Source organism: Protopterus annectens, chromosome 1.part1 (genome assembly GCF_019279795.1).
Source record: "Protopterus annectens isolate FY-2018-M chromosome 1.part1, PAN1.0, whole genome shotgun sequence".
NCBI lineage: Eukaryota > Metazoa > Chordata > Ceratodontiformes > Protopteridae > Protopterus > Protopterus annectens.
The window spans coordinates 597243998-597271234 of record NC_056726.1 but is presented as its reverse complement, the minus strand read 5'-3'; the positions used below and the strand labels follow the sequence as shown (position 1 = coordinate 597271234).

General features: G+C 46.0%; 1 protein-coding gene across 1 annotated transcript in view; it reads right to left on the bottom strand.

The window, feature by feature from the left end:
* The window catches only part of SIPA1L2 (signal induced proliferation associated 1 like 2), a 2064602-nt gene that overhangs the window by 1424560 nt on the left and 612805 nt on the right, over positions 1-27237 (bottom strand). The window contains exon 5 of the mRNA XM_044087172.1: positions 25229-25417. Within this exon, the coding sequence (XP_043943107.1) occupies positions 25229-25417 (189 nt within the window). The remainder of the gene's footprint in view (positions 1-25228; positions 25418-27237) is intronic.

Here is a 27237-nt window from a genome sequence, read left to right as displayed (position 1 = left end):
AATACAATTATTTACTTTTTCTGACATCCGGATTTAACTGAGGCAAGAAAAGACAAAAATATTCCCCAACGGGGTACTTAGCCCAACTTGGTCTTCGGTCTGAAACTCAGAATACGAAAATTTCAGGACGCCGAACGGCACTTGCAAACACTGCTTCTGCTTCGGACCATGCGGCAAGAAAGACTGAGGATATGGCGTCGGTCATGCGCTTTAGTACCACGGCGTACTGACGTCAGATCTGAGCGACCATGACCGACGCCAGCCTAACACTTAGGTATTCGGGCCGACCGAGGACAGCGGACTACCCACAGGTTATGACTGCAGCAATGTGAGATGAAGAACATCTTAAGGGAGCATGAAGCCGCAGGTTCAAAAGGGGGCATAATCAAGGAGGTTAATACTAAATTAAGGTCCCAAGGAGGAGGGGGGTTTGTCACTGGGGGCCTAAGGAGATTAGTCCCCCTAAGAAAGGCTTTACACAACTTATGAGACATATTTAGATTAGCAAAGCCAATATGATAGTTAAAAATGGCTGCTAGTTGAACTCTGATTGTGGCAGAAGCGGACCCAGAGTGAAGAAGCTTAGTTAGGAATTCTAAGATCTCGTGAACTGGGGCTGAAAAGGGATCTATGTTCCTAGCCTCTGCCCAATAAGAGAAACGTTTCCATTTACTAGCATACGTTTTCCTATTAGCCGATTTGTGAGGATATAATAATATCACGCACAGCTGGGGAAATGCTGGGAAGCCTGGCTAGGGTTGGAATTGGATCAACCAAGCTGTGAGCTGGCGGGTCTGGAGGGATCAATGCAGCTCTCCTGATTGATGAATCAGCAGGTCTGGAATAGGATCCATGATCCAAGGCTGCTCGAGGAGATAACGGTGCAGGAACAGAAACCAAATCTGTCGAGGCCAGTAAGCAGAGATGAGGATCATTTTGCAACCCAACAAAGTCGCTTTCTGTATGAATTTGGGTATAAGAGGAAAGGGCGGGAAGGCATAAAGAAGAACCTGAGGCCAATCGTGGAATAGAGCATCTCTGGGAGGATGACCAGGAAGCGGTAGAAGGGAGAAGTAGTTGCTGCACTTGGTGCTGAAGGGGGTTGCAAACAGATCGCAGTAAGGCTGTCCCCACTTGCGGAAGATGAGATCCACAACTACCTGATTCAGAGACCACTCATAAGCCATGAGAATAGCTCTGCTGAGGCTGTCCGCTATGACAAACTTCCCAGGGATGTGTGTTGCAATCAGAAATCGTTGGGAGGAAATCGCCCACTGCCAGAGTCTAAGTGCTTCTCGACATAGGGGGTAGGACCTGGTTCCGCCCTGCTTGTTGATGTATCACAATACTGACATGCTGTCCATTTGAATTGCAATTATCCCAGGAGGGAGTGAGCTCTGAAGTGCTTGCAATGCTAGAAGCACGGCTCTCATCTCCAAGATGTTTATGTGCAGATGGTACTCGTGAGGTTGCCATGTGCCTTGGACTGTCCAGCCCTGATAGTGCCCCCCCCACCCCATCAGTGAGGCATCCGTGGTCACTGTGGCAACTGGAGGGGGTTGGATGAATGGTCTGCCCAGAGACACTAGCGGGGAGACCGTCCACCAGGAAAGGTGTGTTTTGCAAGTTTTTATCATTATAATCACGTGGGACATGAGGAGTTGTTGAAAGGACCACTGTGTGAATAGAAGCCACTGCAGGATTCTCATGTGAAAGCGGGCTAGAGGTATCAGAATAATAGCTGCGGCCATAGAACCCAGAGTTTGAAGGACCAACCGGGCTTGTACCTTTTTGGATTGCATGAGGATATGAACTTGCTGCCGAATTGTGGCCACCCTGTCCAGTGGTAGTCTTGCGGACATACTTCTTGTATCTAGATTTGGTCCTATATAGGTAATAGATTGACAGGGCAACAAGGCAGATTTTTCGAAATTTATGGTAACTGGGCACAGATTGCGATTGTATAGTCCCTGGCTTGAAGAAGTTGATGCCTGGAAGTAGCAGTGAGGAGCCAGTCGTCTAGATAAGGAAACACCTGGAATCCTTGACGTCTCAGGTGAGCCGTGACCACTGCCATACATTTGGTGAACACCCTGGGGGCTGTGGTGTGACCAAAGGGCAGAGCTCTGACCTGATAATGACTGGCTCCCAGCCGGAAGCGAAGGAATCTCCTGGAGCGCCTGTCCATCTTTATGTGGTAGTACGCATCCTGGAGATCTATTGAGCACATCCAATTGTCCTGACCCAAAAAGGGTAGAATGGACTGAAGCGTGACCATCTGAAACTTTGTTCTTTGAACAGACTTGTTTAGTCTGCTGAGATCCAAAATTGGTCTCCAGTCCCCTGTCTTTTTTGGTACCAAAAAGAACCTTGAGTAAGTTCCGGATCCGAGTTGGTCTGCCGGCACTTCCTGGATGACTCTTTCTAGCAGTCTTGAAATTTCTGTGACTGCTTGGGCCATCAGATTGGGTGGAACATCTGGGGGGGGATCTGTTTGACGATAGGGGAAATTGGAAGAAGGGAATTACGTAGCCTCCGGATATGATTGATTGTACCCATTTGTCTCGCGTAATATTTTGCCAGGCTTTTGGGTACAGTGAAAGTCTTCCTCCGACTGCCTCCAGAGGCGGGCAGCCGGGCAACCCTTCAGGGGTGCTGGAAGGGCTGGTCAGAGAACGATTCTCTGCTGCCCTGGTTCTGCAGACCCCCTCTGCCTCGAGGGCGGCGTCTGCTATTTCCTCCTCTGCCACTGGAGGAAAAATCACTACGTGTATCAGGCGAGGCTCCCTGGGATTTCCAAAACCACATTTTTCCACTCTTCTGACCTTTGGGATATGGTCTGGAAGGAGTGGAAAAACGGACTCCCATGGCAGAGAGTCTTGCCTTCCTGTTCACACCTAGTGAGTGTGTCCCTTCACCTGTGGTCCAATGAGAAATGAACTGTCAAAGTGAATTCATTAGTGAATGATGCTCCAAAGGGCTCCGCTAAATTACACAACCGCATCCATGCGCGTCTCCGAAGGGCCACGCCTGTGCCTGCGGCTCTACTCGCACCATCGGCTGCATAAGAAATGAGCCTCATGGAGGAGTTAACCACTGAATTAAGGGTCGCCAGCTGAGAAGCTACTTTAGCTTGAACTCCTTCAGCTGATGGATCCTGGAGGGTATCTCCAAGCTCTTTTAAGAGATCCCTCTGAAGCCTGGTAAAATGGCATAAGTAATTCATTGACCTCATGGAGAAGGTCGCTGAAGCAAACATTTGCTTCCCATATCTGTCCATAGTCCTAGACTCCTTGTTAGGAGGATGGACAGAGGAAGATGTTTCTGCTAATTCCTTTTTAGTGGCTGCTGCTACCACTACAGCATCCACAAGAACACCCTTTGTAAGGAACAGTTTGCCAGGGGGTGCAGTAATAAATTTGCCAGGCCTCCTCGGGGTTGGTTCCACTGTGTCTGGGGCTGACCAAGCCCTTCGAGCCACCACTGACATTAGTGGATCGAAGGGGGGAGACACCCAGGAAGTGGAAGGGCGAGAACCAAATGCATCCAGGAATATGGATTCGTCCTCAGTAGGGGCTAGGGCAGTCCAATTCCCCCTCTGCCTAAGCATTTCTAGGACGTCCGAAAAGGAAACCTCTTCAGAGGGGGATCTTGGGGACCCTTCTGATTCATCCAAATCCGTATCCGAAGTGACAGACTCAGGGGAGTCAATGTGCTTCCTCTTGCACTCCCTCTTCCAAGGGGCCTCCTCTGAATGATCAGGGGAGGCTTCGGAAGAGGAGGAAGCACCCAGTGGGGTGTTCTGGAGCACTGGTTCCACACGCTTGGGGTCTGGAGGAGGGACAGAGGTTGATGCAGGTACTACAGGGGACAGAGCCAGTGGGGTTGAACGTGGTGCTGACTCATGGGCCAGTACACTCTTCATGACATCGAAGGCATCCCTGCCACAATGCAAAGAGTCCGGCTCCTAGGAAACCGGAACACTCCTCCGCACCGAGGGGGATGGCTCCGAGGCCGATGTAGGAGTCGAGCTGACCTGCGCCGAAGCTCCAAGAGGGAGAACAGGGTCGGAAAGGGTCCGATGCCACTCGCCCCCTCGGAACCTACGAGGGAGTCTCGGCGCCCAGATCCCTCGACGGAAGGTAGCATCGAGGGGATCGGAGCCAATGACGGAACTGAAGGGGAAATAGTTATCGGTGCCAGTGGTTCTACAATTCGAACCCCAACAAACTCCGGCTCAGAGCTCAAAGGAGTCGGAGGAGGAAAATCGAATAAAGTGGATGGAGCAGACACCTGTTGAGGTGGGCTGGATAGCATTTTGGCTAGTGCCTGCGATTTCAGCAACCTACTGACCCACTCTCACCACGTTGTGGTCTGAGAGTCTAGAAGACCGAGAGCAGTGGGAGGATTTATGACTGCAGTCACTTTGCAATAGGGAAGACCAAGGGGCCGAATGTATCGACTCTAAGGACGGGGACCTCAGTCTCTTGTGGATCCGAGACGGCTCCAACGATACTGGTGGAGCCGACTGGGAAGCAGCCTCCTCGGTTCTGGCCGGAGCCGAGGTAGTTGGTAATGCTTGGACCAATGACGGCTCAGAGCTGGGAGCCGACGATTTGGTTGGTTTGGAAGATTTCACCAGCTGAGCCTTGGCTGGTGACTCTTGGGGCTTAAGGAGACCCCTTAAAATCAACTTATTTTTGCACTCCTGCAGAACCCTTGGGCTGAATGTATGGCATACAGAACAAGAGTCCTGCAGGTGCACTGCGCCTAAGCAATAGACGCAATAAGTGTGCCCATCTGTCAGAGACATTTTCTGACAGCATGAGTCACACTTCTTGAAGCCAGATACTTTGGATTCTTTAGACATCTCTACAGAAAAAAACTTTGGCCGAAAGGCCTAAACAACAAAAACTATAACGACTAATCTATAAAGACTACTCTATAAACACTAAAAACTACAGTGAAAAGTTTTTTTTTTTTTTTTTTTTTTTTAAATGGGAAGCCTCTAACTTAAACAGCTACCTATAAATTAAAGAAGACTATAAGCTAAAACAAAAACGCTACAACAAGAAGGGAAAAACGGGGGGGGGGGGGACTCTCTAACAAACGAGTTCTTAGAGAAAATTCAAATACACTAAAACTATGACAAGCTAGTTAATATATATATATATATATATATATATATATATATATATATATATATATAAAGACTAAACTCTCAAAAATATATCAGAAAATATTCCCTAAATAGCTAGAAAAAGTATTTAAACTAACTTACTATAGCCTGAGCCAGTAATAATGAACCTCGCAGCTGAAGCGGCAAATGAGATCTGGGTAGCTAGCGCCAGACATCATGGGATAAGGGGTAGCCTTGAGCCAGTAAACAGCCCCCGAGCTATAGAAGACGGCCGAGTCGGAGCCGAGGGTCGGCTCCAATCCCAAAAAGCAAGAAACGAAGGCGAGATAGACAACTTAACATTCATTGTTTCTAGGCTGTGACAATGTTGACTCTATAAGCGTTTTAGATACCATTGAAGTTTCCTCATATGCAGTCTTGCATATAGAATTAGTAGAATGTAGGATGCCATGAACCCCAAAGCCTGCAGAATTTGTCTTGCAGATAGCTGGGTTTTTGTTGCCACTTGTTTGAAGTATGTTGTCAATTGAATTTGTTTGTCTGGCGTGAGGTAAGCCATCTGGGCAGTTGTATTCAAGCTTGCACCCAGGAATGTAATTATTTGAGAGGGTACCAGTTGTGATTTCTTTTCGTTTATGGTGTACCCTAGGCATGCTAGAAGCCTTTTTACAAATGTCAGATGTTGAAGAGCATTCTTGCCTTCTGCCTGAATGAGAATCGTTCAGGTAAGGATACATTTGAATGTTTCTTTGTCTGCAAAATGCAATTACTGGTGTCAGGCACTTTGTAAAGACCCTGGGTGCAGTAGATAAGCCAAAGGCAGTGCAGAGAATTGGTAATGCAAAAAGCCTGCTTTGAAGCGGAGGTATCTTCTGCAAGATTCCCTTATTGGGATATGCAGGTATGCCTCTTTTAAGTCTAGAGTTACCAACCAGGCATTCTTGCCTAGCACAGGCAGTAGCTGTTGTAAAGTCAGCATTTTGAATTCTGGAATATCCAGGAACATATTTAGAATTGGTAAGTCTAGAAGTGGACGCTATGATTTGTCTTTTCTGCGTACCAGCAAAAGTCTTGAATAAAATCCTTGTCCGTTTTCTTTTTCTGGCACTGGTTAAATAGCCCCCATATCCATGAGGGACACGACTTGTTTCTGGGCCTCTGCCCACAGGTTTGGTGGCAGATCTGGCCATCCGTTTGGAATTGGCAACTTGTGAAAATGAAATCTGTACCCCTGGGATACTATGTTTAATACCCACTTGTCCTGGGTAAATAAATGTCAATTTTGAGTATGAAGTGCTAGTTTTTCCCCTAAGGGGGCTGCCAAAAGATAAGTGCTTGGAGATGGCAGAGGAAAGTCATTGAAACTGTTTACTGTAGGGTTGTGCTTTGTTACCTCCTGATTTGGAGGTGGAGGCACCCCATTGCTTTGACTTGTAAGATCCTTGTGATTGATATCTGGAGCCTTTGGAGTATCTGGGTTTGCCCTGAGTGGCTCTGTTGGACACAGGAAAGGACCAATTTTTAGTAGGCCAGTGTCTACTGAACCTGGGTGGCTGCACTTGCAAGAATTTTTTTACAGTTTGCATAGGTTTAGCGTTGTCTTCCATTTTCTTTAAAACCTCTTCTGCCTTATTACCAAACAGACTGTCTGCTGTAAAGGGGCATCCAACAATTTAGCTTTAACATGATCAGGCAGATTTTGCTCCTTGAGCCAGGCATGCCTTTCTTAACACAGATCCAGTTATGGCGGCCCTGCAAGAGGCCTCCAAGGAATCAAAACAACATTGCAAAGTATCCTTTCCAACCTGTTCTGCTGAATGCAATAAATCCTGTAACTCTATTTTCCACACAATCAGAAATCAACATCATTTTCTATTTCAGTAAACCCATAACATGCTGTTGATATTTAAGCATATGAAAAAAGAAGCTATGTACTTAGCATAACGTTCCATCTGAGTAGGTAACTTCATTTGTCAGCAACCTGTGGGTATCGGATCCGAATCGAATCCGAGCTGGCAGCTTTATTCAGCTAAGATCCAAGCTCCAAGCTCCTCCCTCTTACCCATAACACCCTGCCATCCTCCTCAGTCCTCAGATCAAGTTTGCTTAGCGCTATAACTTACTATAATCAAGATCAACTAAACTTCCTAACCTGATGTTATCTGGAACAGAGGACACAAGGTCCTAAAGAGACGAGCTACAGGTTAGGGGGACGGAGGTTGGTTGTCAGTTGGTTGCTGACAAATGAAGTTACCTACTCAGATGGAATGTTATGGTAAGTACATAACTTCTTTATCTGAAGTAGTTAACTTCATTTGTTCATCAACCTGTGGGACAGAGTCCCCTGCTACCTAAATTTGGGAGGTCCTCATGGAAGAATATTCTGGAGCACTGCAGAGCCAAAGGACGCCCTTCCTCTGGAAATTAAATCCAGCTTGTAATGTGTAATAAAGATATGGGATGAAGCCCAAGTGGCTGCAGAACAAATATCATCCAAGGACACCCTGGACCAAAAGGCAGCAGAAGTTGAAATCGACAGAGTAGAATGAGCGTGAACTCCGACAGGTTCTGGTCGGCCAGAATTCTTATATGCAAGAAGTATACATTGTGAAATCCATCTGGACAATGTAGCTTTTAACACAGGTTTACCCAAAAAGGGTTTCGTAAAGGATACAAGGAGTTGCTCAGATTTTCTATGACCAGCAGTCCTGTGTAAATAGAACCTCAATTGTCTGCACATTTAAAGAGTGTAATTTGTATTCACCTTTGTTTTGATAATTTGGGAAAAAAACTGGCAAATTGATAGACTGATTAATGTTGGACTCGGAGGCGACTTTAGGTAAGAAGGAGGAATTGGTCCTGAGGGAAACTATCTTTATGGAAGACCAGATATGGAGGTTTGGCGCAAAGGGCTTGAAGCTCTGAAACCCTTCTGGCTGAAGTGATGGCAATGAGAAAGGCCGTCTTCCAAGATAAGTATTTAAGATCCACCGAAGCTGCAGGTTCAAAGGGGGGGGGGGGGCAGTAAGAGCCTGAAGAACAAGCGTTAAATCCCACAGAGGGACTGCATCCTTCACAAGAGGCCTTAACAGGAAAGTACCCTTAACGAAAGTTTTGCAGATCTTGGAAGAAGCTACTGAACCGAGATCACTTCCCACATGAAAGTGTGACATTGCTGCTAATTGGACTTTGACGGTGGAGGAGCTGGCACCTTGATCGAATAGGTGCGACAAAAACTCTAATACAGCTGGTATCGGGGCTGTAAAGGGGTCTATATGTGTATGTTCCGCCTAGATCGGAAAACGTTTCCATTTGCTCTTATAGACCTTCCTGGTAGAAGGTTTATGAGCGGCTACTAGAATAGCTTTGACAGAAGAGGAGATACCGGGAGTCCTAGCTAGGATTGGAACTGGATCAACCAAGCTGTGAGCTTGAGATTGTCCAGGTTTGGAGTTGTCAATTCCAGAGGGAGAGAAATCAGATCTGGAGTGGGATCCAGAATCCATGGAGGACTGACCAGATGAGACCATAGGCAAGGGAACCACGTTTGATGAGGCCAGAATGGGGCTATGAGGATCACTCTGCTCTTCAACCAACGAGCTTTCTGCAAGAATCTTACCATGAGGGGAAGAGGTGAATAAGCATAAAGTAGATGGCCAAACATGGACTAGAGCGTCTCTGTGGGGATTCCCCTGGCGGGGGAAGTAGAGCGAAGTACTCGCTGCACTTTGCGTTCGAAGGCGATGCACTTTGCGTTCGAAGGCGACGTGAAAAGATCGCAGCAAGGTTGACCCCACTTGAGGAAGATCTGCTTCGCTACTCTCGGGTTCAGAGACCACTCATAAGGTGAGAGGATGGTTAGACTCAGCTTGTCCGCCAAAATGTTGGAACGACCCAGAATGAGCGTTGCTATCAGAAAGCGGTTGGTGGAGATCGCCCATTCCCAAACTCTCATGGCCTCTCGACATAGCGGATAGGATCTGGTTCCCCCCTGTTTGTTGATATACCAGACTACAGACATGTTGTCTGATTGAACCGCAATTGTTCCTGAGGGAAGAAGGGCCTGGAGTGCTTGCAACGCTAACAGCACCGCCCTCATCTCCAGGACACTGATGTGCAACAAGGTCTCAGTGTGTCCACGTGCCTTGGACGGTTCTGCCCATGCAGTGCCCCCCCCCCCCAGGCGAGAAGCGTCTGTGGTCACCGTGGCTTGGGGTGGGGGTCATAAAAAAGGGACACCCTTCCCGGAGATCCGAGGATCGGATCCACCAGAGTAGGGACCTCTTGCAAACATTGCTGAGGGGAATAGTCATACTTAGTGGATGTTGCAGGATAGACCACTGGACCTGCAATGTCCCTTGCAGGATCCTCATGTTTAGACGAGCGAATGGAACCTAGTGCCCTCAGGACCAATTCCGCTGGGGGTCTCAGGGATTGGAAGAGAGCCATCACATGGAATATCAAGGTTCGAAGCCTGTCCAGAGTCAGAAAGGCCCTCAAGACGTTTGTATCTATCCTGGCTCCTATAAAATCTAAGGTCTGAGTTGGCTGAAGGGAGGATTTCTTGAGATTGATAGAAATTCCCAGATGAGAAACCAAGTGAAGGAAGTAATTCCTGGCTGAACAGAGTAGATGCCTGTTGGGGGTGGTCAGGAGCCAGTCGTCTAGGTACGGAAAGACCCTGGGGGCTGTGGTTTGACCAAAGGGAAGGACCCTGAACTGATGGTGACTGGCTCCCAGCCGGAAGCGGAGAAACCTCCTGGATCATCTGTCCATTAAAATGTGGTAGTACGCATCCTTGAGGTCTACAGAGCACATCCAGTCGTTCTCCTGTAGGAGTGGGAGAATGCTTTGAATGGTGACCATCCGGAATTTTTCTTTGGCGACTGCTAGGTTCAGAAGGGACAGGTCGAGGATTGGTCTTAAGTCCCCCGTCTTTTTTGGCACCAAAAAGAACCTGTAGTAGAAGTCTAATCCGGACTGGCCTTGGGGGATGGGCTGGATTGCTCTTTTTTCTAGCAGCTGCTTTATTTCTGCGGCTGCTGCCTCCCTTTGATTGGGTGGGACATCGGGGAGGCTCCGGGGTCTGAGAGGGCAATTCAGAAAAGGGATAGTGTAACCTCTGGATATGATTTGAAGCACCCAGCGATCCATTGTAATGGACTCCCAAACTGCTAGGTGACTCGAGAAGCGCCCCCCGACTGCCTCCAGAGTGAAGCAGTCAGGTAACCCCTCAGGGTTGCTGCGCGGGCCAATCCGAAAAGGGTTCTCTCGACCCGAAATTCTTCAGAGCCCCTCTGCCTCTGGGCCGGCATCCACCCTGTCCTCCTCTGCCTCTGAAGGACGAGGGGTCTGGAGCGAAACGGGACTGTTGAGATTTCCGGAACCACATCTTCTTTTGTCCCCTTTGGTTCCTGGAGAAGGACCTTTGGGGAGCCGAGAAGCGGATTCCGATGGCAGACAACGTCTTCCCGTCTTTCTCGCTCTGGACCAGCGTGTCACTGACAGTCTTGCCAAACAGCGAAGACACGTCAAAAGGGGCATTTGCGAAGGACGCCTTGAAGAGTTCCGCAAAGTCGCAGAGGTGGAGCCAGGCATGCTGCCGTAAGACAATGCCCGCTCCGCTAGCTCTAGCGGCTCCTTCCGTGGCATGGGAAAGGAGACGCATAGAAGTGTTCGAAATGGACTTAAGAGTGGCCATTCGGGCTGAAAATACTTTCTTATCCTCAGCCGACATGTACTCTGGGAGCGACCCTGCGTATTCCTTGATAAGATCCCGCTGGAGTCGTATGACATGTGCCATGTAGTTCAGCGACCTTACAGAGAAGGTGGCTGAAGCAAACATCCACTTCCCTATGCGGTCCATCGTCCGAGACTCCTTGTCGGATGGATGGACCGAGGAACTCTCCTGGGCCAGTTCCTTCTTGGTGGCAGCCGCCACCAACATGGCATCTACTGGAGCACCCTTGCTCCAAACCGTCCTGTCTGTGGGTGGGCTAAGAATTTTGTCAGGTCTCTTTGGTATGGGCTCCACAGTGTCCGGTTCCTTCCATGCCCTGGTAGTAATCAGATCTACCAGGGGATTGGCGGGAGGGGACACCCAAGAGGTAGATGGGCCTGCATCAAACGCCTCCAGAAACACAGACTCATCGGAGGAAGGCTTTTGGGCTGACCACCCCCCTCTAATACGAAGCATTTCCATAATGTCTCCGAAGGAGATGTCCTCGGGGGGTGACCTTGGGGAACCTTCCCCTTCCTCTAAGTCCGTGTCCTCTGTCAGGGACTCAGGTGAGTCCAAGTGCCTCCTCTTGCACTCACGTTTGTGAGGAACCTCCTCGGGGGGGCTGTCCGAGGATGCCTCATCAACCACATCCTGTTCCTCTACGGGAACCATCTGGGACGTAGGCGCAGGCTGTCCCTGGGGCCAGGTGATGGAAGGTAGGCCCGTCTGAGAGGGAGTGATGGGTGGAACCGCAGCAGGAGCCTGGGGCCTCGAGTCCCTCAACAAAACCCTCTCCACAACATCGAACGCCGAAGGAGAACTGCTCTCTCTAAGCTCCGAGAGCAGCCCCTTCAGATCAGAGGTGCAGACCAGAGCTGGCGCCGATGCATTTGGATCCAAAGGGCCAGTGCGCTCCGAACGAAACGGAGCCGAAGACACACTAACACCTCCGGATAAGAAGATCAGCTCACGGCTCTGAGAGCTTGGATCCGAAAACGGACCGGATAAGCTCGAGGGTACGGTAGGAACTGATGCTGCCTGGATCCGATGGCTCCGAACACAGGAAGTGGGTCGGAGAAGAGGCGAAAAATGGGGTCAAGCTCCCCCCTTGGAGGGGGGGAGGCAGGATCACTCCCATCTGCAGTTGGGCCTGGAGAAACCTACGCATCATCTGGTCCATATCTGCATCTGACAAGCTTCTTGTAGACCTTGACATGGCCACCGAGGGCAGGCCTGGAGTGACGCCTCGAAGACCTCGAAGGCGACCGGGTCTCCTCCTTCTCCGGCCCTGGAGAAAAACAGGGAGAATGGAGCCGGGAAGGAGAGGGCCTGGGGGCCCTAGGAGAGACTAGCTGCTTCGCTGGCGGAGCCGAAGAGGAAGCTTCGGCTCGCCGCTTGTGGTGCCTGTCCTTTTTTCTCTCCCTCCTAGATTCCCTCTCCTCCTGAGCCTCGGTGGGAGGGTGAGTCCCAGCCAGGGGAGTAGGGATGGCGGGCGGAACTGCTGAGGTAGCAGCCGGTGCCGCCGAGGGAGAAGAGGACAAAGCCGAGTCCGGGGCAGAAGTCCCACTAAAACAACTACAAAAGGGAACACTCAATCGTTAACAGTTAAATTAAAACTAGGTAAAAAAAAAAAAATAGGAAATTTTCTTCAAAAACTCACGAAACCCTACGCCTGGAACTCATTCTAGTTGCTTGAATAAGCCGCGGCAAGCGAGATCTGAGGACTGAGGAGGATGGCAGGGGTTATGGGTAAGAGGGAAGAGCTTGGAGCTCGGATCTTAACTGAATAAAGCTGCCGGCTCGGATCCGATTCGGATCAGATACCCACAGGCTGATGAACAAATTAAGTTAACTACTTCAGATCTGGCAGTTTAAAGCCCAGATTGCCAAGGTTGCAGATGTATAAACCTTCTTTCCCCATCAATCCAGCACCCTGGAATCTCTATCAGAAGGGGTAGGATTTTTGGCTGTAGAAGCCTTAACACCCTTGGGACCCTGAAAAGTAGTTTCAGGGTCAGCAGCAGGATTTTTGAAAAGAAATTTGTGGGAGTCAGGAAACCTGGAATAACTGTCTGGCTTACTAGGAGCCGGAGGCAGGGAATCAGGAGCCATGCTTGATTCCGAGAACACATCATCAACAATATCTAATAAAGGAGGTACTGCCAAAGGCCTATGCTGAGGAAGAAGAAGAAAATCCCTAAGCCTCTTTTTAGATTCTGAGAATTCTTGACTCTCCCAGTGAAAATGTTCCCTTAAAGTATGCAAAGTCTCCAAAACAGTAATCCTCAGGAGGAGAAGCAGAAGGGATGGATTCCTCTGCATCAGAGTCCTCATAAGGTGGAATAGAAAATACCTGATCAGAAGAAATGGAAACCTGATCTGAAGATTCATAATCAGTGCTTTGCCTAGGCCTCTTAGCGGGGGGGGGGGGGGGTAATTAAATCCTCAGCCATTTGATCATTTGTTTTTTAGGCATAGGAGCCCGAGCACTTGGCTCATGCATCGTTTTTTTAGACATAGAAGTTGGTTCTGGCCTTGTTTTTGATGATGGCGTCTGTTTAATATACAAATGTTGAGGTCTGAAAACACCCTCAGAAGCCGGTGCCTGCTCAGCGGCTCCGGACCCATCCAAGGGAGAGACATCCGCGGGTTCAATACTTGCAGAATCTCACGGCATAACGGACTCCGAATGGGTCTCGGTAGAGGACTGCGACTCAAATGTAGCGGGCATCAGGGGCTGCGAAAGCATCTCACTGAGTGCGGCTAACTGGCAACTGACTTCGGAGAAGCTTCATCGGTTTTGGACCTCGACGGTCTGTCTGTCTTTTTCCTTGCGTTTTTTGTGAACTATGGTAGTCGGACTGCTAACCGACGACATTTCAGGATAGTTAAATCTTGAACCAAAATATTTAGAAGCAAAAATATACAGACGCTTAATAGTGCGTTGGTTAAATTTAGCACAAAACCGACAGCAAGGCACATTGTGATCATGGCCTAGACAAGGAGTACAGTCCAAATGAAAATCCTTATGAGGTATTTGCTTCCCACAAGTAATACAATTATTAACTTTTACTGACACCAGTAAGGAGCAAGAAAAAATTTCCCCAGCAGGGTACTTAGATTTAGTTTGAAAACTTTGGTTCTGAAACTCAAAAATGAAAAATTCAGGAGTCGGCCGACCGGCACTTGCAAACTGCTTCTGCTTCGGGCACAGCGCAGCAAGAAAGACTGATTAAAATGGCATTGGCTGCATGTTTTATACCCCTGACGACCTGAAGTCATGGAAGAAGAGACAGCAACCGACGCAGGACCCAAGACTATTATTCAGGCCGACTGAAGGCAACCTGCCAGCAGATTACCCAAATGTAATGACTGTAACAGTGAAACATGAAGAACATCAACCAGTTGCTGACAGATACTAGGTGTAGGCATTCAATATTAGGGAACTGTTAATTTCAGAACAGAATAGGGAGGAGAAAAAGTCGCCTACACTTGGAGTGGAGGAACATCAACAGTCTAGGACTGTTCAAAACGAAATTAGATACATGGTTCAGGAGAAGGTATTTTGGCCACTTGCTATTTGGAGAGAGTCCTATAACAATCTTTGCTGAGGTCTAAGGCTACATTCGAAGCTTAGAAAATACCAGTAATCATAATGCAGTAGCAAATGAGAAAAGTTAAACTTCACCCTCAAATATTACAGATCTATCCCAGATTGTTTATTCTCCCTTTAATACCACCTAGATACTGGTTTAGTGTCCCAAATTTCTTCAGTATCTTCTCGGTTTTTCATTTCCACTTGTGCCCCTGACACAAAACATGAAGGTCTCGCTCCTTTTATTTCTTATTCAAATCTCACACCTTCTTCAAAAGTAATTAGTATCACCCTGTGTGAAATAGGCTAAACAGTCGTGACCATACAGTTTTAGTGTTGGTCACAGCCCACAATGTTTCATCCTGAGACTGTTTTGCTGAGGTCAGTGAAGTGATACAAAAAATGAGTTGTTGGATAAATCTTTATATGAAGAACAAGTACGAGTTCTACTATGGTGCTACATAAACAAACTGGCAAAAAAATCTAATTTTTGGCCCTGAAATTTTGCAATAAAAGAACTCTATAGCCTGAAACTCAAAAACTGACTACTTTTGTTTTGTATTCTGCCTACATTAATTAATCAACATCACTCAAGTCATTATATTTTAATGTTTTAGCACAAAATTGCATATCCTATGGCTTACCATACTAAAGTGATCTTTATTTACTGTTCTGCCCCCTGGATGCCAGAACTCATTTCAAGTCGTCTTTATATCAGATATACTATACTACAAAACATAAAAAAATTTCGAAGACACTTGATGTGACGAAGATGAAGTGCCTGAGATGAAGAAAGGATGTACAGTGTGGAACAGATGAAGAAAGTAGAACATCAGCGTGGAAGCCAAATAAACTCTAATTGTGCAGATGGTCAAAGAGAACAGATGACAGTGGTTTGGTTACATATGCAGGGAAAAAATGATGATTTTGTGAAGCAGATTTTGGAGTGACCAGAAGAAGTCAAAAGGAGACAAGGATGCCTAGATATGAGACAGCTGAATTGTGTGAGATAGGATCTGTGACAGTTGAGCATGACCAGAGTAGTAGCCAGCTCATTTACTGCCTTGTGTCAGCCACTTAAGTCTTCCCACATCTTTATCCAAATAAAGAAGAAAAGGACTTTTTAGAAAGTAGAATGAATCTACTTCCTACAAATCTACATTCCCATCAACTGAAACTAAAGGACTTTGACTTTGTAGAAAGATGACTGGCCCTTTACAATTGGCTTCTTACAAATATGTGCCCTCTCCCTCGTCTTTTTAATGCTTTTACTGCAGAAAGCCAATTGGTACTTTTGTACCAGTTGGCTTCTTATAGATGCACATCCCCCTAAATAAAGAAAAGGAACTGAAGTGTCTTTTTGTGTCACCATTTGGAAAAAAAAAATTAAAATGCAAAAAATCTCGAGTGCACCCACTAACTTTTCATCCTAGGTAGATGCCCCCTTTGCTCACTCTTGCTAAGCTACTGAGCATGATATCTAAAGAGACAGATCCATGCCTGGCATACAAGGCACTGTCAGACCCCACTCTGATGGGCCTCTTGCATATCTGCAAAACAAACGGCACCAGAATTAACCGTTCAAAAGACTTGAACCTTTCCTGTGATATAAATAGGACCTGCTGGAGAGACAGGTATTTATCCCAGAAACTACCCCTTCTCTGGAACAGGCTTCCCCCATCTACGTGAAGCATAGTTCATGTGTAACTTAGACAATTGGCTGGGGAACAGGAAATTCATCCCTGGTTTGGCATCTATGACACAGGCAGCTTGTAAGTGGTTCAACTCCCAGATCCCTGGTCATAAATGTTCTACTCCCAAGCCTCTGCTTACACTTATCAAGGGTACCATAAAGTACAGTTGTGTACACCTAACATAAATGTAGATGTTTGAGTGTATTCACTGTTGCAGTCATTACATTTGGGTAATCCTGCTGGCAGGTTGTCCTCAGTCAGCCTGAATTCCAAAGTCTTGGGTCCTGCGTCGGTTGCTGTCGCCCCCTTCCCTGATGTCAGGTCGTCAGGGGTATAAAAGATGTAGCCGACGCCATTTTCTTCAGTTTTTCTTGCCCCAGATGTCAGGTGCCCCCTAAAGGGTAGCCAAAATTTATATATATATATATATATATATATATATATATATATATATATATATATATATATATATATATATATACATATATATATAAAAGTATATATATATATATATATATATATATATATATATATATATATATTTATAGATACATGCACCAATATAAACTTTACCTAGATCTACAAGCAAATACACCACATAGGTTGTATAAATCAGAGAAGGAAAGATAAGTTCCAGCATAAAGAAGGGGGATGGCGGGTGAGTAACCTGGACTGCAACAGTGAATACACTCTAACATCTACATTTATGGTAAGTGTACACAACTGTACTATGTTCTTCGTGTTTCACTGTTGCAGTCATTACATTTGGGTAGAGTCCCAAAGCAATGGTTGGGAGGCTGGAGCTAAACAGCATTAGGAGCAGCTATGAGGCCCTGCAGATCTGCAGTGGCAAAGCCTGCCTGGATTTAGAGTAGAGTGGCAGATGATAATGCTTTGTAAAGGTGTACACTGAACTCCAAGTAGCAGCCTCTAAAATATCTTTGGTTGGTACTCCCCTGAGGAAGGCTGCTGAAGTGGCTGCAGCTCTGGTTGAATGTGGCCTAATGTCCTTAGGCACTGGCTTGCCATGCTGTAAATATCAGAAACGAATGCAGTGGCCTATCCACTTTGAAAAAGTCTGCTTTGAGATAGCCTTCCCTTGTGATCCTGCAGCATGTGCCACTAGTAATTGCTCTGGCTTCCTGAAAACTTTGGTTCTGTCCAAATAGAATCTAAGCTGTCTGTGTACGTCCAAAGAATGCAGAATTCTCTCCCCATTGTTCTGTGGATTTGGATAAAAAGTTGGCAAATGAATGGTTTGGTTAAGAGCCACACTGGACACCACTTTAGGCAAAAATGTTGGGTTTGTCCTCAGAGAGACCGTTTGGATAAAAAAATGATAAAAGTTTCCACAGCCATGACAGCCTGTAGCTCTGAAACTTGTCTTGCAGAAGTTATTGCTAGGAGCAGAGCTGTTTTCCAAGATAAAAACTTTATATCAGTAGTAGCAGCTGGCTCAAAAGGAGACAGGGTGAGTTTTTCCAAGACATAGGTATGGTCCCATGCAGGTATTGGTGAGCTCCTTAGTGGCCTTAAATTTTTGGCTCCTCTGAGGTACTGCCTTAATAAAGGATGAGAAAAGATTGGTGGCTCTGTATTGTAATGAGCCGAAATGGCAGAGGCATGAATTTTAATTGATGAAAAAGATAGGCCTTTGCCCAGCATCTCAGTTAAGTATTGCAAAATCTGAGGAATATTTGGTACAGCTGTATCAGTTCCTTGTGTTTGCTTCCAAGCACAGAATCTCTTCCATTTTCCAGCATAGGATTTTCTAGTACTAGGCCTTCTGGCTTCCAAAATGACATCCATCACAGCTTTACTGAGAGGTGTGTTTTGTATGACTATATTATCCGCCATGCTGCCAGGTTTAAAGTCTTGAGTTGGCTGTGCAGGATCTGATTGTTTTGTTGGGACAGTAGATGAGGTATCTGAGGTAAGGTCCAAGCTGGGCATTGAGAGAGGTTCCTTAGGATAGGATACCAGTATTGGCGGGGCCAGTCTGGGGCAATCAGTATCATCTTTGGCTTCTACTGTCTGAACTTTAGGAGTACCTTGGGGAGGAGAGGCAGTGGAGGAAAGGCATATACTGACAGGTTTTTCCAGCTGAAAGATAAGGCGTCCACCTTCCAAGCTGGACTGTGATAAGTCCTTGTGCAGAATCTTTTTAGTTGGCAATTGTGAGGGGAGGCAAATAGATCTATGCCCGGGCATCCCCATTTCTTTATCATGCTGAAGACTTGTGGGTCCAGCTGCCACTTGTGGGGATCCATGAGGTTTCTGCTTAGTTTGTCTGCCAGAGTGTTTTCCTTTCCTGGCAGGAATTGTGCCTGCAGATGTACTTGGTAAGTCAATGCTGTGTCCCACAAAGCCATGGCTAGTCTGCAAAGGGGGTAGGAATGTGTGCCCCCCTGCCTGTTTATATACTACATGACCGTAGTGTTGTCTGTCTTTATCAGTAGTTGGCACGGATGAAGTAGGTCCTTGAAGGCTGTCAGGGCATTTTGAACAGCTAGCATCTCTTTTTGATTGATATGTAGATGCATTTGGCTTGCGGACCATGTGCCCTGAATGCATCTTCCTGCCATGTTGGCCCCCAGGCATAATCTGATGCATTCGTTGTTAGGTTCTGCCTGGCTGGGGGTAATGTGAATGGCTGTCCCTTGTTCTGGTGACAAGCCCTCGCCCACCATCAAAACTCCTGTTGCAGACAGGGAATGAGAGTAATCATTGTTTCCAGGCTGTGGCAATGTTGAGTCCAAACACTTTTTTGGGTACCATTGAAGTTTCCTCATATGCAGTCTTGCATATGGAATTAGTAGGATGCAGGACGCCATGAAGCCGAAAGCCTGCAGAATTTTTCTTGCAGATAACTGGGCCTTTGTTGCCAAAATTTTGAAATAGGTAGTCAGTTGCCTTTGTTTGTCTGGCGTGAGATAAGCCATCTGGGCAGTTGTATTTAAGCTTGCACCCAGGAACATTATCTCTTGAGAGGGTACTAGTTTTGATTTCTTTTCGTTGACAGTGTACCCTAGGCCTGTTAGAAGTCTTTTCACAAACGCCAGATGCTGTAGAAGAATGTCCTTGTTCTCTGCTTGAATTAGGCAGTCGCCCAAGTAAGGATATATTTGTATTCGTCTTTATCTACAGAATGCAATTACTGGTGCCAGGCACTTTGTAAAGACCCTGGGCACAGTAGATAAGCCAAAGGGCAGTGCAGAGAATTAGTAATGCATTGAGCCAGCCTTGAATGTGAGGTATCTTCTGCGTGATTGTCTGATTGGGACGCGCAGGTATGCCTCTTTTAGGTCTAAAGTCACAAGCCAAGCTTTCTTGCCCAGCATGGGCAGAAGCTGCTGCAAAGTCAACATTTGAACTTTGGTATATCCAGGAATGTGTTTAGAATAGATAGGTCCAGTATTGGCCTCCAGGCCTTGTCCTTTCTGGGTACCAAGAACAGTCAAGTAAAATCCTTGCCCCTGCTCTTGCTCTGGTACTTGTTGAATGGCCCCCATGTCCATTAAGGATGAGACTTGTTTTTGTGCCTCTGCCCATTGATTTTTTGGCAGATCAGACCAACCGTTTGCCTTTGGCAGGGTATGGAAGTGGAACTTGTAGCCTTGCGACACTATGTTTAGAACCCCACTTGTCCTGGGTTATAATGTGCCAATTTTGAGAAAAAAGTGCTAATTTTCCCCCTAAGGGTGCTGCCAGGAGATAAGTGCTTGGTGCAGGCAGGGGAAGTCATTGGGACTGTTTCATGTATGGTTGTGATTTGTCTTCTCCAACTTTGGAGGTAGAAGCACCCCATTGCTTTGACCTGTATGAACCTTGCGCCTGGGATCTACCTCTAGGGCGTGCCTGGGATCTACCTCTAGGGTGTCTGGATCTGCCCCTCTGAGGTCTGTTTGACACAGGAAAGGACCAATTCTTTGTAGGCCAGTGTCTAATAAATCTAGGTGGTTGTACTTGTAAAAAATCTTTGACAGTTTGCAAAGATTTAGCTTTGTCCTCCATTTTCTTTAACACCTCTTCTGCCTTAACACCAAAGGTGCATCTAATAATTTAACTTAAACGTGATCAGGCAGATTTTGTACCTTTAACCAAGCATGCCTCATAATTATAGAACCCGTACCTGCGGCCCTGCAGGAGGCCTCCAAAGAATCAAAACCACATTGCAAAGTGTGCTTTCCAACTTGTTCAGCTGCATGCAATAATTCCTGCATTTCCTTGTTTTCTGCACATTCAGAGTTTAACAACATTTTCTGTTTAAGCAATGTCATGACATGTTGCTGATATATGAGTATATGAAACTGACAGTTTAAGGCCCTTATAGCCAAGGTAGCAGATGTGCAGACCTTTTTTCCCCATCTATCCGGTGCCCTAGAATCTCTGTCAGAGAGGGGTAGGGTTTTTTGCTGCGGAAGCCTTAACTCCTCTGGGAACCTGTGAAATAGTTTCTGGGTCTGTAGCAGGGTTTTTGAAAAGGAATTTATGAGAGTCAGGAACCCTTTAATACCGGTCAGGCTTAACAGGAGCTGGAGGTAAGGTGTCAGGGGTCAGACTAGACTCTGAAAACACATCTACAATGTCTAACACAGGTGGAATGGCTAGAGGCCTGTGTTGAGGTAGTAAAAGGAAGTCTCCGAGTCTCTTTTTAGATTCTGAAAAATCTTGGCTCTCCCAGTGGAAATGCTCCCTCATGGTATGCAAGGATTCCCCAAAATAATAGTCCTCAGGAGGAGAAGCTGAAGGTATAGATTCTTCGGCATCAGAATCCTCATGGGGGGAAGAGAATATTCCTGATCAGAAGAGGAATCAGAAGAAATAGAAGCCTGATCTGAAGATTCATAGTCTGTCTCTTGCCTAGGCCTCTTATCAGGAGGGGGATGGGAACCCCTGATCAAGGTAATCAAGTCGTCAGCCATTTTGAGCATCTGTTTTTTGGGCATAGAGGCCTGTCCACGTGGCTCTTGACTTTGTTTCTTTGCTTTAGAAGGTGCTTTAGTTTTTGCTTTTGAAGCTGAAGTCGGTTTAATGTAAATATGTTTAGGTCTGAATACACCCTCAGAAGCCGGTGCCTGCTAAGCGGCTCCGGACCCATCTGAGGGAATAGTGACCGAGGCTCCAATACCTTGAGTTTCTGACATCGGTCTGGAGCAAGAAAAAAGTTTCCCCAATGGGGTACTTAGCTTTATTGAAGACTTTGGATCTGAAACCCGAACACGAAAATCTCAGGAGTCGGCCGACCGGCACTTGCGAACTGCTTCTGCTTCGGGCACCGCGAGGCAAGAAAGACTGAAGAAAATGGCGTCGACTGCATCTTTTATACCCCTGACAACCTGACGTCAGGGAAGGGGCGACAGCAACCGACGCAGGACCCAAGACTTTGGAATTCAGGCCGACTGAGGGCAACCTGCCAGCAGGATTACCCAAATGTAATGGCTGCAACAGTGAAACATGAAGAACATCTTGTCAGAGATTTGGGATGCATGGCTAGGTTTAAAAAGGCCGTTGTGGTTGTTAGCCTAGTAAACAACTATGAGCCTATGAACTATGAAGCTAAAAAGGTAGGAGTGACTGAGTAAAATGGGAAAAGGGAGTTTTTTTTTTAGTTTTAGGTTAGAATTATTAATGGGATTAATAATTAAAGATATCATGGTGAAACATTTACCAAAACGACCTGAACCACACAGTGAAGTCATTCAGTAAGGACCTTCTGAGCCCAAAGTGAATGAAAAGGTATGAATATACTCTAAACAGATGATTAATAGTTTGACCAAAGTTTACATATAAAAATGATCGTTCCATCTCTGCAAGACTCCAAAAAAAATAGCCAAACTAGCGTCTTTACTTGTGATACCTTAAACCTCATGTAATAGAGGCCCATAGGATACAGTACAATGAAAAAGTATTTGCTCCTTCCTGATTTCTTACTTCTTTGCATGTTTGTCACACTTAAATGTTTCAGATCCTCAAACGAATTTAAATATTACACAAAGATAACCCAAGTAAACACAAAATGCAGTTTTTAAGTGATGATTTTATTTATTAAGGGAAAAAAAACTATCCAAACCTACATGGTCCTACGTGAAAAAGTAATTGCCCCCCTTGTTAAATAATGAAGCAACTGTGGTTAATCACATTTTTGGGAAAGTTGAGTTCAGTTTCACTAGCCACACCCAGACCTTATTACTACCAGTCCTGTTGAATCAAGAGATCACTTAAATATAACCTGTCAGACAAAGTGAAGTAGGCCAAAAGATCCCAAAAAGGAAGACATCGTGCTGTGATGTAAAGAAATTCTGGAACAAAGGAGAAACAAAGTAATTGACATCTATCAATCTGGAAAATGTTACACAGCCATTTCTAAAGCTTTGAGACTCCAGTGAACCAAGGTGAGAGCCATTATCCACAAATAGAGAAAACAAGGAACAGTGGTGAACCTTCCCACGAGTGGCCGGCCTACAAATATTACCCCAAGAGCGCAGCGACGACTTATCCAAGAGCACACAAAAGAACACAGAACAACATCTAGAGAACTGCAGGCCTCACTTGCCTCAGTTAAGGTCAGTGTTCATGACTCAACCATAAGAAAGAGACAAGACAAAAATTGCATCCATGGCAGAATTCCAAGGCAAAAACCACTGCTGACCAAAAAGAACATAAAGGCTCATTTCACTTTTGCAAAAACATCTTGATGATCCCCAACATTTTTGGGAAAATATTCTGTGGACTGACTAAACAAAAGTTGAACTTTTTGCGAGGTGTGCATCCCGTTACATCTGGCGTAAAAGTAACATAGCATTTCAGAAAAAGATCATGCCAACAGTCAAACATGGTGGCGGTAGTGTAATGGTCTGAGGCCGCTTTGCTGCTTCTGGACCTGGATGACTTGCTGTGATTGATGGAACCATAAATTCTGCTTTCTACCAAAAAATCCTGAAGGAGAATGTCCGGCCATCAGTTTGTGACCTTAAGCTGAAGCTCACTTGGGTTCTGCAGCAGGACTTCTTCTTTCGGCTTTTCCCAGTTAGGGGTCGCCACAGCAGATCACCTTGTCCACTCATGATTGGCAATAGAGTTTTACGGTGTCAAGTTGCCAGCCCAGCACCCAACCTTCCACAGAAGGCACACACTCACACCTAGGGCCAATTTAGAGTGTCCAATCAACCTACAGCATGTCTTTGGGATGTGGGAGGAAACCAGAGCACCCAGAGGAAACCCATGCAACCACAGGGAGGACATGCAGACTACACACAGAAGGCACCCCAGCCAAGGATCGAACTGGAGAACCTCTTGCTGTGAGGAGGCAACGCTAACCGCTGCACCACCGTGGCCGCCCTATGGTTCTGCAGCAGGGCAATGATCCAAAACACACCAGCAAGTCCACCTCTGAATGGCTTAAAAAAACAAAATGAAGGTTTTGGAGTGGCTTAGTCAAAGTCCAGACTTGAATCCAACCGAGATGCTGTGGCATGACCTTAAAAAGCGGTTCATGGTCGGAAACCCTCCAATATGGCTGAATTAAAACAATTCAGCAAAGAAGAGTGGGCCAATTCCTCAACAGCGATGTGAAAGACTCATTGCCAGTTATCGCAAATGCCTGAACGCAGTTGTTGCTGCTAAGGGTGGCACAACCAGTTATGAGGTTTACGGGGCAATTACTTTTTCACGTAGGGCTATGTAGGTTTGGATAGTTTTTTTTCCTTAATAAATAACATCATCACTTAAAACTGCATTTTGTGTTTGCTTGGGTTATCTTTGTCTAAAATTTGACTGATGATCTGAAACATTTAAGTGTGACAAGCATGCAAAAAAATAAGGAATTAGGAAGGGGGAAAACACTTTTCCATTCCACTATATATGAATATGACTCCTGAAGGACATCAAGTGTTTCAGTCATATGGCTTCTGAATGTCCATGACTTCTTTTTCCTTTTTAAGTCTTTATGGACACATTCAGGCCAATAATGCCAAACCCCACTAGCTGTGGACATGAATGTTTCAGCCTTATGACCCCCTCAGCATGCTTGAATGTGTCCATAAAGACTTAAAAAAGAAAAAAAGTAAAAAAAAAAAAAAAAAGAAAAGTCATGGACATTCAGTAGCCATACAGCGGAAACATTTGATTTCCTTAAGGGGTTATTTGCATATATCAAATGGGCCTCTATTACAGGACGTTTAAGGTATCACACAGTGAAAAGTCTAGCTTGGATAGGTTAATCTCAGAGTGCCACAGTGGTGCAGCGGTAGTGTTGTTGCCTCACAGCAAGAGGTTCTCCTGTTCAATTCTCGGCTGGAGTGCCTTCTGTGTGGAGTCTGCATGTCCTCCTCGCGGTCGAGTGTTGTTCGAAAGACATGCGTGAATGGGCGTGACTTCGTTGAAGGTTGGAAGTCGGACTGGCAACTCGGCACCATAAAAATCAACTGCCAATCATTAGCGGACCAGAGTTCTGCTGTATCGACCCCTAACCGGGAAAAGCCAACAACTAAAAGGTTAATCTCTGCATGACTCCACAAAGTAACTGCTATTAGGCTGTTGGGAACTTTCACAACAGGAGACTATTAGAAAAAAGTCATAAAATATACAAAGGGATATGCAACCTATCATGCTATCAAGTATGCAAAACAAAAATTCTTAAAACATACAAATTATATAAGCAATGTTTATAGCCATCAAAAGATTGTTGTCACAAAATATATTACAGTGCATACCAAATAATTTAAACACAAAGAAAGTCATCTACAGTGCATATTGTGCTATTAATGTGCTTACTGGGAAGCTCAGTGTTCTATAATTTACTTAACTGTTATCAAGCTTATGTGCTCTGAATCTAAACCACAAATACTGCTACATACCACAAGGGAGGTTTTGGGGGGTGGGGGGCGCAAAGGCATCTAAGTAATTGTACAACATGTTGGCTTTATTTCCACATGACACCCACTCAACAATGTATGAGAATGTACAAAGAGGAAAAAGAATTCCTTTATGAGTAATGTGAAATCGGTTACATGTTTTGTACACCTCAGTGCTTGCTTCAACAGTATAAAGAACTGTCAGTGTAATTTGCAACCTACCCCTTGTTCATCTAGTTTCAGCAGCTGTTCAGGGACTTTAGGAGAGTTGGCAGCAAGCCTCAGACACTGGATGCTCAGCTCTGGAATCGTATATTCCAGCACTTCCTTAAGAGGTAAACCTCGTGCAGTGCCATGTCTAGCTGTCGATGGTATAGCATCTTCTAATATGGCTCCTCTCAGGGTGGTAAGCTGCAAAAGAAAGAAAGCTTTACTCATTTTTTTTTCAATTGACTAGCGATTCACTAAAAAAAGAAGTTATGTACTCACCATAACGTTCCATCTGAGTAGATACTTCATTTGTCTGCAACCTGTGGGTGTCGGATTCGACCTCGGATCCGATCCGGCAGCTTTCCAAGCTCCTAGATCTGAGCTCCTAGCTTCTCCCCCCTACCCATAATCCCTTACTACTGACCACATTACCTCAGATCGTTTTTTTTGCCTCACTAACTGAAGACAGAAACCAACTTCGAATGATCAGAAATATTCCCGATAGGTTCGGGGGATGGCAGGGAGGGTCGGTTGCAGAGAAATTAAGTATCTACTCAGATGGAACGTTATGGTGAGTACATAACTTCTTTATCTGAAGTAATTACTTCATTTGATCTGCAACCTGTGGGACAGAGTCCCCAGCTAACCTACAAGAACCTGGGTGGTCCTTACGGAAGAATATTCTGAAGCACCGCGGAGCCAAAAGAAGCCCTACTCCTGGAGATCATATCCAGCTTGTAATGAGAAATGAACGTATGAGAGGAGGACCAGGTAGCTGCTGAACATATATCATCTACTGGAACCCTAGACCAAAAAGCTGTTGAGGTAGCTACAGATCTTGTGGAATGAGCACGGATGCCAACCGGAGCTGGCTTGCCGGACAAAGTGTATGCTAGCATAATGCATTGACAGATCCAATTTGCTACAGTCACTTTGGTAATTGCCTTCCCCATGGCTGACTTTGCATAAGAGACAAACAACTGGTGCGACTTGCGAAACTCTCTAGTCCTGTGCAAGTAGAAACGCAGCTGTCTATGCACATCCAATTTGTGCAACGTGTATTCACCTTTATTGTGAAAATTTGGGAAAAATACAGGAAGATTTATTGACTGATTGATATTTGATTCTGTAGCCACCTTAGGCAAGAAAGACGGATTAGTCCTGAGGGACACACTATCTTTGTGAAAGATAAGGTATGGAGGTTTGATACACAGAGCTTGCAATTCTGAAACCCTCTTGGCTGAAGTAATAGCCACCAAGAAAGCCGTTTTCCAAGATAAGAACTTCAACGAAACGGAAGTCGCAGGTTCGAAAGGTGGTCTTGTCAAGGCTTGCAAGACCAGAGTGAGGTCCCATGGGGGAACCACAGTCTTAACAGGTGGTTTCAGAAGAAAAATGCCTCTTAAGAAGGTTTTGCACAACTTTGTAGACGTTAAGGAGCCTATACAGTCGCCCACATGAAAATGGGAGATGGCCGCCAGCTGCACCTTAACCGTGGAGGCACTTGCTCCCTGCCTAAAAAGCAGGGAAAGGAAGTCCAGAATAGTCGGAACAGGGACAGTAAATGGGTCCAAGTCCTTGTCCTTGGCCCAGATGGAGAAACGTTTCCATTTACTGTTGTAAAGTTTTCTGGTAGACGGTTTATGAGCCGCCACCAGATGGGCCTTAACGGGAGATGAGATACCGGGAGTTCTAGCCATTAATGGAATTGGATCAGCTAAGCAGCAAGTTTGAGATTGACCAGGTTTGGGGTAGGGCATCCCGCTGGATGCGAGATCAGATCTGGACTGGGATCCAGAATCCATGGCGGAGCCATACTGTGAGACCGCAGAAAGGGGAACCATATCTGTCGAGGCCAGAATGGGGCTATGAGGATAACTCTGCTCCCCAACCGACAGGCTTTCTGGATGAATTTCATCATGAGTGGGAGGGGGGGTAAGCATAAAGGAGTCCGGGGGGCCAAGCATGGACTAGAAGCGTTTTTTCCCCCCCGGGGGGGAGGTTTCTCCCCCCCTTTTTGG